Source organism: Condylostylus longicornis, unplaced genomic scaffold (assembly GCF_029603195.1).
Source record: "Condylostylus longicornis isolate FDR11 unplaced genomic scaffold, ASM2960319v2 ptg000049l, whole genome shotgun sequence".
Taxonomy (NCBI): Eukaryota; Metazoa; Arthropoda; class Insecta; order Diptera; family Dolichopodidae; genus Condylostylus; species Condylostylus longicornis.
Window position 1 is genome coordinate 432,666 of NW_026578018.1, and position 15,680 is coordinate 448,345.

Genomic DNA, 15,680 nt, shown 5'->3' on the forward strand with positions numbered 1-15,680 from the left:
TCCTTTATTAAAGTTTTCCTAACAGAAATACTTTTTTAGACGTCTATAACGTCATGCATTTAAAATTATCATCCTCATTACAGCAGTCTTTTTCATTTTTTATCTTTCAACTTCAACTTTTATATTTTAAGAAAAAAAAAAAGAATCTTTTCCTTTCTCATTTTTGTTTTCATTTTAATTTAATCCTCTTACATTTATTTTATACTCGTTCCAGTCTTCGCATAATATATTTTCTTTTATTAATTTTTAATTTTTAATGACTTTTTTTTTATAATCTCAGTCTATGTATAAGTGTTATTTTTTAATATATTTTTGAGTGAGTGATGGCGCAAAGTGTGTCAGAATTTATATTACATTTTTATATTTGTAGCGCATACCGATTTGATGCCAAACTGATTCTGAAGAAAAATTTCCTTAAAGAATTAACATCACTCGCAATTTTAATCCGTTGGCATTTTTAATATTTTGATATGCTCCCGAATTCTGACAAAATATATTGTCAAAGAAATGTCGTCTTTGTAAGTTTTTTGGAAATTTTAAAATTATAAACCCTTGATTATAGAATTTTTATTTTTTCCTAACACACACAAGATCTCATTAAATTGATGAGAATATGGAACAACCGCAGAGAATGGGACAAACACAAAAGCTATTATAAAGTTATTATAAAGTTAGCGAGATCTAATCTTTTTCCAAGTGTTTATAATTTTTTTAAACACCCTGTAATAAAAGTTGTTTTTTGTCTTACTTTCTCTAAAATTATTTGGTGTTTTATGCAAGTGTATTAAATTTAAATTATATGCTCGTCATATTATAAATAATTTTTTTCTTTTAGTCAAAAAAGATTTTTGGTAAAATTAAAATAACACCCACAGAGAGAAAAATAGAATTTTTCGCATGACATTCCATGATAGAAATAATTTTCACTTCTATATGGTAACCATTAAATTTTTTATAAGAGTTTTTTAATCTAAATGGATTCAAAATAATTTTTTTTTTAACTTTTCTTTTTTCATTTAAAATTAAGATGTGAAAATATCAATCAAAAATAAATTTTGCCTCTTTGAAAATGAACTGAAAGAATTTTTTTTTTTAAATTAAAAATTATTTTACGTAAAATTACAAATTTAAAAAAAAATTCCACCTATAGAGAAAAAATTCCACCTATAGTTAAAATTTTTTTATATTGATTGCAAAATAAAATTGTTCTCAGATTGCACTAGATTTAGGATTGTTGATAAGGTCAAATCAAATTACACCATAGAGAGCGTTTGACATAGTCCACATGTATAAGTGTTATGGACACAGAAGCTAATTTTTTCGTATATAAATTTCACTTTGTTTTTGAAGGTGAGACGTTTAGTCGATAATTTGAGAAAAAATGCAAGAATCTAATTGAAAAAATTTGCAATCTTATTGGAAAAATTGAATATCCTTTAGAAAAGTGGAGAATTTTCATTTGAAAGTGGATAAAAAATCAGATGTAGAAGTGAAATAGACGATTAGGCTGTTATGGTTTACAATTCTCATCCAGGGTCCAAGAACAAAATATTTTTTTGTTTGATTAAAATCGGATTTTCAAATATGTGAGTAAAACCTAAATATGGAGATTTCAAATGAAGTAAATATGAATAAACTGTAACAGTATCAAAATATTTCTTGCACTTATATAAATTCAATTTGTCCATTTTCCCAACTTTTTATTTTCAATCGAATAGTTTGACTTTGTTTGTGGTTTCCTTATTCATATGACAGTTTTAATTGCAAATTTTGTAAACAGAAATTCTTAAGCTATATAATATTATTATAACGTAAAAATTCAATAATTTATTTCATCTAATTGGTGCTTCAATAAAAATTAAAAACTTCATTAATCATTATGTAGTTCCTTTACGATATCTAATCATTATGAAATCAATCGACTTTCGCAATGGATACAAAATTGTTTATCTTATGGAATTCAAAATTACACCCTATTAATATCAATTGCCTTAGAAAATTTTCCAATTTTACTTACATCTTCCTCAGATTTCACTCAATATAAAATTTTTTATTACAAATTTAATGGGTTTACTCGCCCAATTCCTAACATAAGATAATTACATTTTCTAAATGTCTTAATGAAAATCTTCGAAATTTTCATTTTAAATTTATAATCATTTTAATTTTAATAATTTCAATTCCGAAGTTAGTATTTACTCCCTGCCTTCTTTCATTCTTCCATGTTGTAAAAAAATTCACCACAATCCTAATTTTTTTTAAGTATTAACAGCAATTAAAAATATTTTATATATACGATCCCAACCGCAATATGAAATGAATTTGTCAGGCTTATTTTTCAGCCTCCGTTTTTCATTGTTTTCTCTCCTTTTTTATCATTAATTTTTATTTTTCCTGTGTTGATTGCTTATCGATTTAAAAATTAGGTTAACAAAATCTGAAAATCATGTCCTTTTCTCATTTTCTAAAATTTCGCTTGTATTTCTCATTTTTATATGCCCGGATTTTTTTTTTCATTCGTTTATTTTTTTTTTTATTTTTGGTTTTCATTATCATCACTCAATTTTATATTATATACACAAGTATATAGATAGCGACCATCATCATTATCATCATCATGAGTAATAATCCTTTAAATGAAATGAACCGTTAATTTAGTATATAGAAAATTTTATATATTAAGGATTTTTTTTTTCTTTTTCATTTTTCATGATTTCTTTTACGATGGTAATTTACACCAAATTTGGAAAATTTATCAATTATCGGATCTAATGATTTGTTCTTGTTTATAATGGATGGAGAATATAAGAGAATATAAAAACAAAAAACAAAAAAATTAATTTAAGAGGGCATACAACCATAAAATATTTTCAATAAAAAAAATTTCAAGGTTCAGTGGTATAAAGGTGAATATTTTTTTTCCTTGTGAATTTATTCAATATTGTGGAGATCAAAGTACCTATTAAATGATATTATAGAGTTTATGAAATTTTCAAAATGAATTTAACTGATATTCAAACAATGAATATAAAATTATGAATAAATTGCATAATACTATAGAACAGGTTAGGAAATGCAAGTTGACATCCAAATTATGTAGCTAATTGGGTCGGTTTGGCTGGTGAATTTCAGATATTCTTGAATTTTATGTTGTAAATAATTTTTCAATTACTTACTCCTTCAAAAATCTGTCTGATGAATAATATTTTTGAGATGAATGTGTATTAACTGTCTATATTGCCTTTAATTGAGGTAATTTTAACTGTATTGGCCTTAGTTAAACTATCAGCTCAAGTAATAAATTCTATATTTAATTTGAAGCTCTAAATACCTATTAAAAATTTTCAGTATGCATTCATTTTCTGAGTGAGTAAGATCTTCTCTCCATTTACTGGTGAATATCCTCCACTTGATACTGTCGCTATTCTAACACTCTTCGTTGTTCCAAAACAAAATATTTTAAAATATTTTTTATTATATTACGTAAAATTCAATATAAAAACCAATATATTTGAATATAAATGTAAAATATAAGTCACACTATATTAACAAAACATTTTACATATATACATATTATAAAATTTTATTTTGCCTATATCAAAAACAATAATAATAATAAAAACATTTTAAATTTACTCATAAATAACTACCAGGAAACATAATCAAAAGAAAACTTAACAAAGGCAAAAAAAAAAACAAAATGAAATTTAGGACAAGTTCCAGGAATAAATCAATCGATATTCTTCCCGCCGCCATTTATACTCGTAAACAAAATTTAGCTTGAATGAAATGGTATTAAAAAAAATTATAAAAAAAAAATACAAAACATAAAACAATGGTCCTTTTATACCTTACATTAAAAAAAAGGGTAAAACCGCTGAGTATATAAAAAAAAAAACAAATACAAAGGCAATAAATAAAATATTATACGTGATTTATATATACGTAAATACTTATACATATTGCACAGATAAAATAGAAATCAAGAAACATGACAATAAAATCCTGAATTCTAAAAATAATATAAAATATATTGTGAAAAAAAAGGACTAAAATGTCGATTTATAACAAAAAATAATAGAACAAAAGCAACAAAAAATAAAAAGGATAACAAAGAATTTAAATAACATAAAACAAAAGAAACACATAATAAACTTGGAAAGGGTAAAGAAAGGAAAAAGAAAAAACAAAGCTCATAACTTAACTAAAAGATTTAATCACGAACATTTGAAGTCCTAGTGTTTTTTCGCTTTGTTTTTCTATAACACATAAATAATAGATAGATTTTTTTTTTTATTTCAGTTCTGGGAATCAAGTTCCTATAGTAAAATGTACAAAAATAGAAAAATAAAAAAAAATTAAAAGGCTAAATTTCTCATCGATCCTAATGACTAATGTGAAAATTTCAATTGTTGAAATTGAAATGTTCAATGAGCGTTTTAGTACAAAACATCCTTATAAGGCAAATTTAGATCTTATTTGAAAGAAATTTTTATAATTTTTCCTTAATTCATAATTTGTGTCTTAGAGTAAAATTGTTTTTCCCAAGAGACATCTACTTATACTTAATATACTGCAATGTTCTTTTAGAAATTTTAATTATAATAATTTTTTATAATTCTGTTATTCTGCGATCATTTTATGATTGTTATGGGCTCTACACTTGTACTCATCTGAAAATTAATGAAATTGCGTTCTAACAACTAAATTTTCCTACCAAATTGTTCAAGTTTACTAATTTACAAATTAGTGAAAGTAAGTCGTTCAGTCGTTAAGATATTCTACGGGCTGGAAAGAAAAACAAAATTCAATGCATCAAAATGCATTACAATGTATATCAGTATCATATAGAATCAAGGCTGGAGAACTTGAGTTATTAATAAAATTAGAAAAAAAACAAAATGTTTTTCTTATTTTGTACACAAATTTCTAAATTTAGAATTTTTAAAATTGTGCTGTTAAGTAAAAATTGCCAACATTTCCTTTATAAATAGTTCTTTTTTAATCGCAAACATCTTCTTCAAACGAATGTCTACATCATTTACGTAAAAATGTCGTATATTTATTGTGTATATAAAAGTGTAACGAATCTTATTATCTTGATTTTGTATATTTTTATACATAATAAAATTAGGTCCATGCAGAATAGACCTGAAAATTAGAATTGTTCTGAGTTTCTGAGTACAAATATAATATTTTGTTTGTATTCTTCTTCCATTACTACTATTATGATTATATTTTATTATATACAAAATACTGATTATTATCGATCGACTCTATTTTATGATGAATTGTATTCTTTATTAAATAATATTATATTCATTCACACATATATATGTGTTTTATATGCCTATATAAAGATTTCAATAAAGATTCGTTGAATTTCGGACAATATATCAAATTTGTTTGAACAAGCGTACTTTATAATGTGTAATGGAATTCGAAATTATTTATGAACATTATTGACTCATAGGTCTTTTATAAACAGAATTTATTATGTACTGGGCCATATTGCATAGTAATATTTTTGATGTAAGGACTTTCAACAGTTTAATAGCACGAATGACAGTCAGCTATTGAAGTTATATCTCACTAAATTTTAGTGATATTTATAACTTTACAAATATTAATATTCTTACTAACTAGTTAGTAAGAGTATTAATATTTGTAATGGTATTGTAAGTAGTTCCAATATCTTTTCGAATTCTCTGGATTCGTCGCATTTTAGTAAGAGTTCAATCGCGTATGAAATACGACAAAATTTTAAAAGTGAAATTACAGAAAATTTGGCTTGGTTCATACATGGATGACGAACTTTTTGGCTGAAATGTGCAAAATTTGTTCAAAAGATAAAGTCTAAAAGAGAAGATAAAGCCATTAATTATATTCGTGTAAGTTAAGATAGCGACTGTATTGGAAAAATATTATGTAATTTTTGAAAAAAATTTCTCAGATTCAGCTTATAACATTTTTTTATCCGGCCTCTATACTATAATTTTTTTTTATTTTTTTTGGAAGTTTTAATCTTTTTACAAAGTTTATATTTATTTATTTACAAATACACATAGGTAGCAGTTACATTTTCGACTTTCATTACTGGGAATCGTTTTATTTGTACGTATGTTTTCCCTTATGGGTTATAAATTTTCCTATCATAGTATAGATAGTAACAACTCTTAAAATTTAAGACAACGGAAGAAGAAGCAGTCAAAATAAAGAAAAAAGTTTTACTTTTTTTTTGTGCTTTATTTTAATTGACAAGGAAAGGAATTGAGCACGTTTAACAAAAAAAAAAAAACTCAAAATTATTTGGTCCTTTCTTTATTTTCCTTTGCTATTTTTATTTTATACGATATTTGAATCGACTATATTATAAAACTTTAAAGTATCTATAGATAAGATTGTTGGCATGTTGCTGAATAGAAAATTAATTTCTTAGTAATTTAAAGTAAAAATTTGTAATTATACAAATTTGTTTCTTTTATTAGAAAGAAGGAAGTAATTTGTTACAGGAATAAATTAAAATGAAATTTAAAATGGAATTGTGTAGATTTTTATATTTTTATTGCAACGTGGGGTTAGATACTTAAAATTTTCAAGATTTTAACTTAACTAGTGAACTAGAAACGCGCAAAATTATCTGCTAATTAATATTGCTAAAATTTTCATTATTTTTTTACTTTAATTTAAGGGTTTCATATAAGTGCTACTAATTTCGGTAAAAAATATTATTCAGCATAATGAATTCATTTCGAGCATAAAAGTGTAATTTTCATGAAATAATTTTTAATGAAGAAGACTGTTTAATTTTAAACCAGGTTGGTTAAAAAATATAAATTACTAGCCCCAAATATTTTGGAAAAAGTTCATATTAGTTTCAATCTGCCCGTGCGTTCATCCATCTGTTGTGTGACCATGTTTACAAAATTTCAACACCTTGAAGATAAAAAGCTAAAACTTTATATTTACATAGACAATTACTAGATATTCATTTCCGTGGTAAGAAAGTTTTTACCTATCTCCTCACCTGTACAATTTATAACCTCTAAAAACCTTAAAAATTCCATTTTTCAACAATATATAGTAGCTAAACCATAAGAATTTTTTAAATTTTACAAACGCAGAAAAGTGGTGGCTGGGTTATTCTACCACAGCATTCCATACTTGAACTTTAAAAAAAAAACAAAATGGTCGTTAAAATTTAACGCTAATATCCGTTTTTTCCAAATTTTTGATATCGTGTTCCTTTAAGATGGTAGGTTGTAGGAGTCTTAAATTAGCAGCTGTTAGACTCTAATAAATAGTTCATTTCGTTAAAATAAATGTTTTTCCATCTCTACCCCCTTGCAAGTTATCGTTTCTCGAAATATGTAAAATTTGAATTTTTAACACCTTGCGCTAATCCTAAATGTATGCAATTTTTTTAAATATATTCGTATATGAATGAAAGTAATTTTAATAATTTTGTATATACATAGATTGTTTTCAGAATCAGTATTTTCACTTTTTGATGGGAAAAGTGTAGCACTATTACAAAGCATTGGCTTGATTCAACTTTTTTTTTTCTACATACAGCAACATTGTTCGATCTAATATCAAACACTTGTTATTGAAGCTGAAATTAGTTGGAGAAAATTTTTATTTAGTTTGTCACAATAACTGAATAAGTGTGAAATTCAAAATTTTTTAACCAATTACTTTTATAATTGAAATTTCTGATTTAGCTTATACTAATAAATAAAATAATTAATAATTTCATTTGTGGTTTATAATTGGAAATTCCGCATATTAGTAACACGACTTTTATTTTATCAAAAATAATTAAATATAATGGTGAATGACACAATATTTAATTTAATTAAATATAACACTTTGATTGAACCATTTAAATTCCAAAAATTAATTTAATGAATTTCATATTTCTAATTTTAATACAAAATTTACTATAAATTGAGGCTTTCACTTCTCATACTTTTACAATAATTTTAATGATAAATCAAAAGTCACATCAATTTACCAAAATTTGACATTAATGTAACAAAAGTTATATTTTATTTGTTCATCTTCTTTCCGAAATTTTTACAAAATTTTCTGACATATTTATCAATAAAATTTATTATATTATATATACATACATAAATATAATATAAGATCAAGAAAATCAACATTAATTTTTGGTAAGAACAATTTATAAGTATTAAAACTTTTATAAGTTATATAGAATTAAGAAAAAAAAGGAAAAAAGAAATCAAATAATAATGATTTCTTTTTGAAATGGGACAGACATTTAAAATTAACAAATTATTATAAAAATAAATGGTTCACCTTAATTACTTTCTATCTTCTTACTTTTTATTTCATAATAACTATCCTAACCTTTATCAAAATAATACCATGAAAGCAGTAATTTTGACCACAAATTTTCACGAGCTATTTAACATTATTATATTCTTTTACTTTGAAAATTTTATAAAAGAATAGATTTCTTAATTCAAACCAAACCTCCGGTAATTATAATGTATATATTTTTATGTTTTGTAAAATGATTTTATAAAATGTTAAATTAAAAATCTCAGTACGAATCATTAAATTTTTCAAAAATAAGAAAAATTATAAAACATTTCAATCATTCTTAAAAAAAAAATGTGATGTTAATTTAGGACATTTTTCAGGCTACTTTAACGCTATTAAGAAATAAAAAATTCATTTTTTCCGGTATGTCATTTTTTTGAATTAAATATTTTTATGTATGACCAGAGAGCAATTAGTTACTCTTACACTCTTTGAATATAATGACAAAATAAAACAAAAAATTAATTTTTTTCGAAATCCACTAATAATTTGTGCATTGTGGACCAGTTAAGGAACCTTTGAAGTATCACATGATTTATAAGTTGTAAATGGATACAAAAGGATTAACTTTTAAATATCTGTTATACCGCACTATCTTTTTGAGGTTTACATTGAGTACAAGTAAATTGTACGACAATTTGTACGATTTACAGCCGACACTTAAGCATATCATCTTTCAAGCAGTAAAGATAAATTTCAAATCACAAAGCTTTTTAATGATCCGTAGATGATTTTCAAAAGATCTTATAGTCTTCGTCTAGATAAGATTCAAGTGGTGAATTAATATAAGCTACGAGAATTTAACTATATGTACATCGTATTGCTACCAATTCGGTTTTAATCGTATAACAGTTCTAAATCAAAGCAAAATTATGTTTAATTATGAGATCCATTTTACCTCGGATGAACTTGTTACATGAGAAATTTTTACATATGGAGTAAAATCAATGTGTAAGAGACTACACTTCCATACTACCCGAAAAAATACAATGTTTTTTATAAAACTGTGAATAATTGCTTTCGAGTATATTGCATTTTTTTGAAAATGTCTCTTGCCTTTTACTGATTAATTCATCAGAAACAATTTAAGAAAATTAAATCATGAGCCGAATTTAATCAAAATATTTAAAATGAAATGTGCTCTTTTACACTGCACACCTTAAATGTCAATTTATTTTATTTTTTAATTTTTTAATTTTTTATGAAAACTTAAAATGTGATGCTTTCGTTAAGCATCTCTCATTTTGTTAATATAAATTTACGCATGGTTGAAAGAATAAGGAACAAAACTTTTGTATTCCAAAAGAATAAAAATTGAATCACACCTTCTTAATGTTTCTTTACGGTTATAAATTATTAGATGGGCGGACATTTTATATTTCCTTCTATATAACCATAATTTAGATATGCAAAATATTTTTTTTTTCTTTAAAAAATTTATTTTAAAGGGAAAACAAATTAATGCATAAATATAAATATTCATTAGATGGTACATAACATTTTACTCTAATTTACATAATATATTTACGTTCACATAGTTGTATAGGTAAGGAAATATTTTCAAATTCAAGTTCTATCTATATAATTTTATGAAATCTACATGGATTTTCAATTCCACGTAGATTTTGTAAAATTAAGCATGTAGGTAATAATGTTTTTATCAAGGTGAAAAACGCAATTGGGATTAATAACTGTTATAATATTGAATAAATTATAACACCCATAATGAGCTATGCTTTTTTTACCTATTCTTTAACATTGTACTTATTAGAAGTTATTGGAATATGTAGGTCAAGAATTAAAACCAAAAATTCTTTGATTTTTAATAAAATAGTTAGAAAGTTTTAAACGGGAATATTGAATTAAATTATTATAGAGCAGTTTAAAAAAATTTCAATTAGCACCATTATGTTTTGCGAATTGTGCCACACAAAATGCAACTAATCTTACAAAAGTCAGTATTAAAAATATAGCCGTTTTTAAGAAAATGTTTTAATATCCTGGTAATCTTCTTAGAAATTTGTTTCTTATTCAACAATGATCGTTTCTTCAAATGAGAGTAATATTTTTCTTTGTAGAGCTGGGCGCTATTGATAACAGTTAAAAAGCGTTTTTTTTACCAGTTTTTGGAAATCTGACAAATAAACTATTGTAGGTAATTAGACTCTACCATAGTCTCGATTCATAATTCTCACAACACAATTTTTGTAGATATAAAATATCCGTGAAAAATTATGATTTTCGTGCAAAATATTGTCATATTATCATTGTTTTTATATCATATTTTGACTTCATGTTCGTAGCTTACTTGTATAATGAAAAACTTCTCCATAAATATTATGGAAGCTGTACTCATATTCTCGTTTTATTCCAACTTTTTAAAAATACTTTAATAAATTGCTTAATATGAATTTTATCTAAAAATTTATGCTAAAATGGTATTGCTTCACAAATTCGTTTAAAATTATAAATCATAAGAAATGCACAACGTTAGGACGATTATACTACAATTTGGGCTTATATTTTTTAATATCATAAAGATATAGTAATAGTTTGAAGCTAAATACTAATTTTACTCGAAATTTTACAATTCTGAAAATAAAATATTAGAAAGATTAAATCGGATACTATGCTTATTTAATATCATTATTATTTTAACGAATATTAATGAAGCAATAATATTTCTTCAAATATATTGTACAAATTTTTTATTTAATGCTATAAAATTAGATGTGGTTTAATTTTCAAATGTATGTACATAATATTTAAATTCAAATTATGCATATCAATAACATTCATTCAACCATAATTTTATAGAACAATTTTCCTCATTCTATATAATATTGTATAAGTAAATCTAGTCGTACTAAAACAAGAACCTCATATCACATACGAACATATCCTAAAATTTTGTATGTTCAATGAAGGTCAAAAATGTTATTAAATTTTCGTTTTTAAGGTATTTAGTATGTCAAAATATATTAGAGTAATAAAATTCAATTGTAATTTATTATTAAAGGTTATACTTTAATTGTCCTTTACCATGTCCTTCTATATACGCGAATCCGTAAAGTGTATAATTGTTGAAATTTTTTTTGTTTGGAACTTAAATTAAGCAATTATTTATTATTTTAGTGGATTTAATTTATGCACATTATAAAAAATAAATTTTAATATAATAAATTAATAGATGCATTTTATTAAATTATTTTAGATAAATTTTAAATAATAATAATGGCAACAATTTAAATAAAACTTACCAAAACATAAACGCCGAATGGCATCACAAATACAGCTACTAATAAATCAGCTAATGCCAAAGAAACTATAAAATAATTGGTCACAGTTTGTAGTGAACGTTCACGTAATACTGATAATATAACTAAAATATTACCAAATAATGTTAAAATTGGAAATAATATTAATATTAATGCCCAGTAATTATATTGAGCTGTAAAGATAAAATAAAATTGAAAGTTAAAATTAAATATGAATATTTTTTCAATATAGCTATAAAATGAATAAATTTTTTAGATTAAAATTGAAAACAATAAATTAGATCTATGTTTTATAAAAGTCCTTGGAATTTTCAATCGGAAAAAATTTGTACAGAATAGTTTCAGAATTTAAAATTAATGGAGATAAAGCGAAATTTGCGATCTAGGAATTAGAAATTTCAAGTAATAAATAAAACCGAATTTCTAGAATGAAAGTTTTCACATAATATTTTATGTCAAAAAATATTATGTGATCATTCTTCTTAAAACGAAAATTAAAATTATATTAAAATTGCATACTTATAGGGCACTGCTATAATAAAAACTCTCGCAAAAAAGTGATTTTTAAGCCGATTTTAAAATTTTCTAAATTAGATTTTAATTCTAATCTTTAAATCTAATTTATAATTTTTATAAATTAAATAAAATAATATTTTTCATTAAACTTACCTTCAATTATATCATCTATAGTACAGGTTGCATTCACAGATGAACAATTTGTTTGTAAATCATAATCTGTTATATTTATACTTGTACTACTTGTAGCACCAATAATACCACCATTACCATTACCAATTAATATACCATCATTATTATTAATACCTAAACTATTACTACTATTATAATTATAAAAATATTCACCGAAATCTTCAAATAATAACATAAAATTACTACCACTTGCACCATTACCATTATTATTATTATTATTGCTATTACTTAAACCATTAAAACCATTACTACCCAAATTTCTATTACCAATAATACTAACACCACCAATATTATTATTATTATCATTACTTTCATCAATTAAATTATTATTATCACTTAATCCTCCTGTATCATAATTTTGATATATTTCACTAATACTACTGCTACCTCCATTATTATTAATGACGCCATCACCACCATTACCAACAACATTACTAGTACTACCAATTATTCCATTATTATTATTATTATTACTATTAATACCAATTATATCGGTATTATCAAAATTATTAATATCATCTATATTACTAATATGACTATTCGTTGAATTTTTTGAATTAAAGAAACGTTCAAAACCACCAGTTTGTGTATTTGAATAACCATTACTACCATCAATTACACCAAATTCATTTGATGAATAATCAATAATTGAAGTATCACTATGATCATGATTTAAATTTTTATTACCACGTAATAAATTTGAATTTTCAGCAGCAATTCTTACTTCACGCTCTTTACCACTATCACTATTAAAAATGTTTCTAAATCCAATGATTCCATTATTAGTTTTTGATCTTCTACCATATTCTATTCTATCTAAATTTTTACCATTTCTTAAAATATTATTATTATTATTGTTATTATTATTATTATTACTAATATTAATATTACCACTGTTATTACTACTGGTACTATCATCATCATCATCATCAAATGAAAAACTATCATCGTATTGTTCAAATTTTGTTGCAGTAGACGGTGAAACAGATGCCAATAATGGTGGTATTGATGATGTTGTATGATTTAAAATTGTTATTGTTTGATTCCAAATACCAACATCATCATACAATTTAAAATAGTCTGGTGAATTCCAGAAACTATATGAGCTTGTATTACTCTCAAAATTATAATAACTATTTGATGGCGCCATTTTGTAGATTTTTATTGAACTTTATAATACACTTTTAAGAGAAAATACAAAATAATAAGGGAAAAGATTAAAAAAAAAATTAACAAATCAATATTTGAATTCTACTTTTCTTTCACAAATTTTCTTAAGGGTGATGATGGCGTTAAAAATTTTCTAACTTATTTTTATTGTTTGTTCAAATTTTTTCTTCTTTTTTTTTAACATTAAATTCATTTTCGTTCATTTTAAGAATAATTTGGACCTATTTCAACAGCTAAAAAAACTAAAATGTAAATGGAAAAGAATAATATTATTATTTTGCATGAAAATTTGGAAATAAAAAACAAAATAATTGAAATTTAAAGTTGAAATATGAATTTTGGCTAATTAAGTGTTGAAATTTCATTGAATAAAATTTCATGCTTAAAATCAAAAGATTATAAGACTGTTAAACCTAAAATGTTGCTCATTTTGAGGTTGAGCAAGTAGAGTTTTACTAGAACAATATTCGATTGACGTATGCTTTTGAAACTATTTCTTTTATTTCTCTACAAAAATTTTTTATTCGATATGCAATAGAAAACACGTTTGCATGTAATTTTAAATTTTCTACTCATTAAGTTAACTTCCATTTTCTTCAATTCCGATTAATCTCAAATTATGTAACAAATTTTTAAAAATATGGTGTATTATGGTATGGGAGGCAATTTTCGAACCTATTATTACAAATCGTATACTTCTTTCTCGTCAATGAAATTTATTATTTAAATTTACTGTGAAATATTAAATTTTCTGAATGTGATTTTTTGGATAAATTAGGTCCCTAAATTTAAAATATTCGCTAAATTTGTTTTTTTTTATATTTTCGATCCGATACCTGAAAACAAATGAACGTGGTTCTTGAAAATTGTAGTTTGAAAATTATGTATGGGCTTGAAAATTAAATACAAAACAATTTTTTTCACTTTTGCTCATTTCAGATATAAAATGAGCTTTCTAGTTTTACAATAAAATATTTTCACCATTCCAAATAATGACAAAATAATATACTTTTTTTTTAATTTTATAATATATCAGTTATACTAATAACAATGGTGTGAACTGAATTTTTTAATAAAATCGAGTTGCAGAAAAATTTTCGACCAATTTCTAAAATATTATATATACTATAAATTTGAAGTCTAAAAGGGATTGGCATTATACCGAATTCATTCTATTATGGAATTTTGTAGTAGACATTTATACATTGGCTACGTATTATTTAAGAAGCATACAATTTAAATCGATATTTTGAGTTTATTTTATTTTCTTAATTGTTCATAATAATTCATAGATAATTATTACATTTACATAATATTAATTATATTTTGTTATTGTTTCAATTCAATTTTATTTTAGAGAATTATCACCACAATATTAATATTCAAAAACCAATTAATTTCGAATTAAATTTCAAAATTTGTTTACAAAATTATTAGTAATTTCAGACATTTTAAATTAAATTTAGTTTAATTAAAATCACAGTAAACAAAAAATTGCAATGAAATGACACTATTAAAAATATTAATAAAGGAAAAATTCATAGAAAATTTCCTATATTGAATATTTTTTAAATAAAAAAATTGCTTGTAATAATCTTGTACATGACATGTAAAAAATCAAAATTAATCAAAAAATTTACAACATGAATTCCTAGAATTTTCAATGTAATTAAAAAAATTATGTAAAACATTGCAATGAATAAAAAAAAAGAAAAAGGTATTATGAAAATGTAAAAGAGAGGCTATTTTTTTTATTAAAAATTAATATTTTATTTAATTTTTATTTGCAAAATTGGTTCTTTTGTTTATTCTTTATTAAAAAAACGAAACAATGTCCGAGGCCCCAAATAAGATCACAAAATTTTTACCAAATAAATTAAAAATATTTTTATTTTATCCTTTACTTTAATTAGTTTATTTATTTTTTCTATTTTTTGTTTTTTTTTTATTATTATTGCATACGATCTCAAATATTGTTATTATTTTTTCTATTATATTTTTTTAATTAAATTTTTTACTTTTTATATACAAAAATTTTTCATTAAATATTTATTTTTATAACATTCATTATAATTTATTAGTTAGTTTTTTATTTATTTTAATTTGATTTAAAATTTCCATATGGTATTACAAAAACAAAACAAAAGAATAAATTATTTTTTACTATGCCTT

The 15,680-nt window shown here is 23.2% G+C and overlaps 1 protein-coding gene across 1 annotated transcript in view; it reads right to left on the bottom strand.

Annotated features, from left to right (window-relative positions):
• LOC129611444 (probable serine/threonine-protein kinase clkA) overlaps positions 1–13,563 on the bottom strand; it is a 104,885-nt gene extending 91,322 nt beyond the window's left edge. The window contains exons 1-2 of the mRNA XM_055524622.1: positions 12,300–13,563; positions 11,613–11,803 (exon numbers count right to left, since the gene is read on the bottom strand). Of these exons, the coding sequence (XP_055380597.1) occupies positions 11,613–11,803; positions 12,300–13,488 (1,380 nt within the window). The 5' untranslated portion in view covers positions 13,489–13,563. The remainder of the gene's footprint in view (positions 1–11,612; positions 11,804–12,299) is intronic.
• Between the last annotated feature and the right edge of the window lie 2,117 nt (positions 13,564–15,680).